Genomic DNA, 3,647 nt, shown 5'->3' on the forward strand with positions numbered 1-3,647 from the left:
AACAAGATGGTTTGTATGTAATAGGGAGGGAACACCAAACAAAAAGTTTTTTGATTCCATGGATATTCAGTCTGGTGAAAGGAGATACTGTAACACGAACCTTAAACGGTGTGGATGTTTAGCATGCATAAAAATTCATTTGAAAAAGGATAAGTCCGGTTATGAGATATATGAGTTTGTCGAGGCACATAATCATGCGCTATTCAATACTAACGATCGACGTTTCTCAAGGAAAAATAGACAGATGAAGTATACGGATTTCAAAAATGTCCTGAATAGCTCGAGCTACAAAGTCGGTGCGATTAGGGCTCACCGTATACAAACGGCATTGAATGGTGGGTTTGAGCACAATCGATGTTCTGAGATCGACTTTAAGAATTTCAAGCGAGATGCAGTTGCATGTGTTGGGAAAAAGGATGCGAAGATGTTGATCAATAAACTATCCAATAGGCGAGATATTGTTCCCGGTTATTTTTTCGAGTACAAGTGCAATGATTAGGAGTTGGGTGCCATTTTCTGGGCAGATGAGGTCGTTAGAGTTAACTACAAAGAGTTTGGGGATGTAATTTCGTTTGACGGGACGTTTCGCACCAACAAGTAAGATTTTCAAGTTCAATCAGTTTTTTTATGTATGGTACTCGTTGGTATTTTTCATAACTTTTATTTTACCTAATATGCATGCGATGATTTTTGTTCCCTTTTTGGCGGTTGACAATCACAAAGCTTCGGTTGTTGTGGGATCGGCGTTAATAAGTGCTGAGACAATTGAAAACTTTACATGGGTTCTAAGAGCTTTCCTAAAATGCCATGAGAAGCAACCAGTGTTTGTGATTACGTATCAATGTTCGGCGATGAAGCAAGCCGTCCCGTTGGTGTTTACGGAAGCTAAACACCGACTATGTATGTGGCACATCATGAAGAAAGTGCCTTCTAAGGTAAGTACACTTTAATAAACAACTCTATTTCATAAGTAAATGTCACTGTTCATAGGTTCACATTGTGATTGATACGTCCGTAGGTGAGTGTCGCCCTATATCAAGATCCTCTGTTCAATAAGGCTATTAACAAGCTCGTGTGGAACATAAATATTGGCCCATCGGAATTCGAGACCAAGTGGCAATAGATGATCGAGCAATACAATTTAGGTGGTGATCCGTGGTTCACAGAAATGTATGAAATCCGCGCATCATGGATTCCGGCGTATTATAAGGACACACCGATGTCTGGTCTTATGAAAACGACATCAAGATCCGAGAGTTCGAATTCATATATTAACATATACGAATCATTCTGGTTTGATTTGGTTCAGTTCCTTACTAATTATGACGTTGCTATAGAGAAACAAAGGTACAAGCAAGCTGTGCATGAAACAATAACGAGGACAACATATCCAAAGTTGTTTACTCCATTGTGCTTAGAAAGTCAAGCAGCAAGGGTATATAGTCAAAATGTGTTCTTTGACATCCAAAAGGAATTAAAGAAGGCTGTATGGTTTTGTGGTATAGAGACTGTCGAATGTCGGGGTGATATCAAAACGTTCATTATAAGCCACAAGAACAAGAAATCGTTTGTCAACACCACGTATCTGGTACTATATTCCTTACATAGATACTAATGTCTTTTAAATTCTTCGGTTTATATAAACTATTGTTTATTCGGAACCTAATGTTACTATTTTAGGTCTCCCGAAATTACCCAGCCAACACGGTCGAATGCGAGTGCAATCTATTCACGCGTAACGGGTATCTGTGTCGTCATACATTTAAGGTTCTAATAAACGATGAAGTTGAAAGTATTCCGAACCAATACATTTTACGTCGATGGAAACAAAATTTGGTCCCTGTCCAGATACAATTCGCTAGGGTTCGATACGGTGAGGTGGATGCGGAGAAGGATAAGTCCATAGTTGATGTATACTCCAAAATCGACGACATTATAAGCATCGCCCGGAATGATAAATCGATACTGACTAGATTGAAGCAGAATCTCGACAATTTCATGGTTGATATCGAGAAAGAGGTACCGTATGAAGACCCATCCCAACAAAAGTTGGACGCGATCAGAGATCACCTTGGTGTTTCCATACCGGATGACGTGGACATTCTACCACCATCTGGAATAAGGAACAAGGGTTGTGGTACTGGTAAGAGGTTGTAAGCGTGTCTGAGAAAATATAGTCTGTAAGCAAGAAAACCCGTCGAAAATGTGCGACATGTGGCCAACGTACGGGACATGACTCACGCAATTGCCCCGAATTGATAGAGTAAACAGTTGTCCAAGTACTGGAAATATCATCGTTTCAGTGGTGCTTCGTTGTTGCCAATTTTACATTTCGTCATGCGCCGATTTCGGTTTATGTTATCTAATTATTGACATACATCGTCTACTTTTCGTTTTATTACAAATTAACAGATGTCTTAGTCACTAGTTGTTATTTCCATGACTAAGAAATAAAACCACCGTAAGTGCGGTGTTCATAATTACCGACGATATATGATTTGGTAAGTGTTTTCGTGAACAATATTGAACTTCATCCAATCTTGTCATGTTTTTGTTTTGTTCGGTATATTTCATATGTTGATGTTTCTTGTATTCGGAGGGTCTTGACAATAAAACTTTTGTCTTTTGGTTTTCAAGCTTTTGAGTTGTTACAAAAATAAATGCCGAAGTTGATAATGATTGACAGTAAGTTGATTGCGGTTGACATTATCTAGGTTGTTATATCAGTCAATGGCATATATATTTTGTATATTATTTGTATGATGTTCGTTCGTATTATTTATGTTAGTATGTGTGTTTGAAGTTATGATGTAGTGTTCAAGTAACCATGCTATTTACTGTTGATGACTAAACATATTTGCCAACATCTTGTTGCTGATTTACTTGGATTACATCGATCAAGTTATTCCAAATGTCCAGAAAATGCACTAATCTTATGTGAGAATACCATTTACACAGTTTAGACAAAAAAACATGCTGGTAAATAACAATCAAAATACAAAGCAAGAAAAACTATCCCATTAAGATGTGTGTGTGTGTGTGATTAGATGAACTGATATGCTCCTTCTCATTGTACACAAGGTAAACAGGTTCCAATTGATGTTCACACATGTCTATCATTTGTTTTTGTTCATGCCCAGCAATCATTCAACTAATAATGTCATAATTTGATATGCCTAATGAATTGTTAAGCATCATTCTAGTTCTTAATGTTTTACACTACATACAGTATAATGAATGTCATACTACAATCTATAACGTGAAACAGTGTCATGCGAGGTGCATTGTCACGATAATGCAGTATAAATTTGTTGATATCAAACCGGTGTAAAACTTAAATCTCAAAAAACATTTGAATAATCAAATACGGAGAATGTACGAACACACATGACGTGCGTTTATGTCTGAAAACATTACGCTACCACAAACATCCAAAAGGTAGGTGGTACGAAAAACCAACCAACAAAAATGTGTCAAGACATAAATAAGCAAACATCTATTTCTTCCCCCGACTCATCAGTCGTGCACCACGATTTTTCCTCACAACGTACGATGTCTCCATCGCAATGAACCTTTCTACATCCGATACTGTTAGCTCTCATCATCTTTGAATGTAAAAGTATCGAAAAAGTAACACAGCAAGTTTT

General features: G+C 37.5%; 1 protein-coding gene across 1 annotated transcript; it reads left to right on the forward strand.

Annotated features, from left to right (window-relative positions):
• The first annotated feature begins 1,123 nt into the window (after positions 1–1,123).
• LOC112514103 (protein FAR1-RELATED SEQUENCE 5-like) lies at positions 1,124–2,157 on the forward strand. Its single transcript, XM_025120436.1, has 2 exons — positions 1,124–1,588; positions 1,681–2,157. Exons 1-2 carry the CDS (start codon positions 1,124–1,126, stop codon positions 2,155–2,157), a joined length of 942 nt encoding a protein of 313 aa, XP_024976204.1.
• Positions 2,158–3,647: the final 1,490 nt, after the last annotated feature.

The sequence above is a fragment of the Cynara cardunculus genome (assembly GCF_001531365.2).
Source record: "Cynara cardunculus var. scolymus isolate 2C chromosome LG 6, CcrdV1, whole genome shotgun sequence".
Lineage (NCBI taxonomy): Eukaryota > Viridiplantae > Streptophyta > Magnoliopsida > Asterales > Asteraceae > Cynara > Cynara cardunculus.

Coding starts and splice junctions, on each gene's coding strand:
- LOC112514103 (XM_025120436.1), top strand. CDS start 1,124: ATGATCGAGCAATACAATTTAGGTGGTGATCCGTGGTTCACAGAAATG. Junction 1,589..1,680: donor TTGTCAACACCACGTATCTG/GTACTATATTCC, acceptor TTACTATTTTAG/GTCTCCCGAAATTACCCAGC.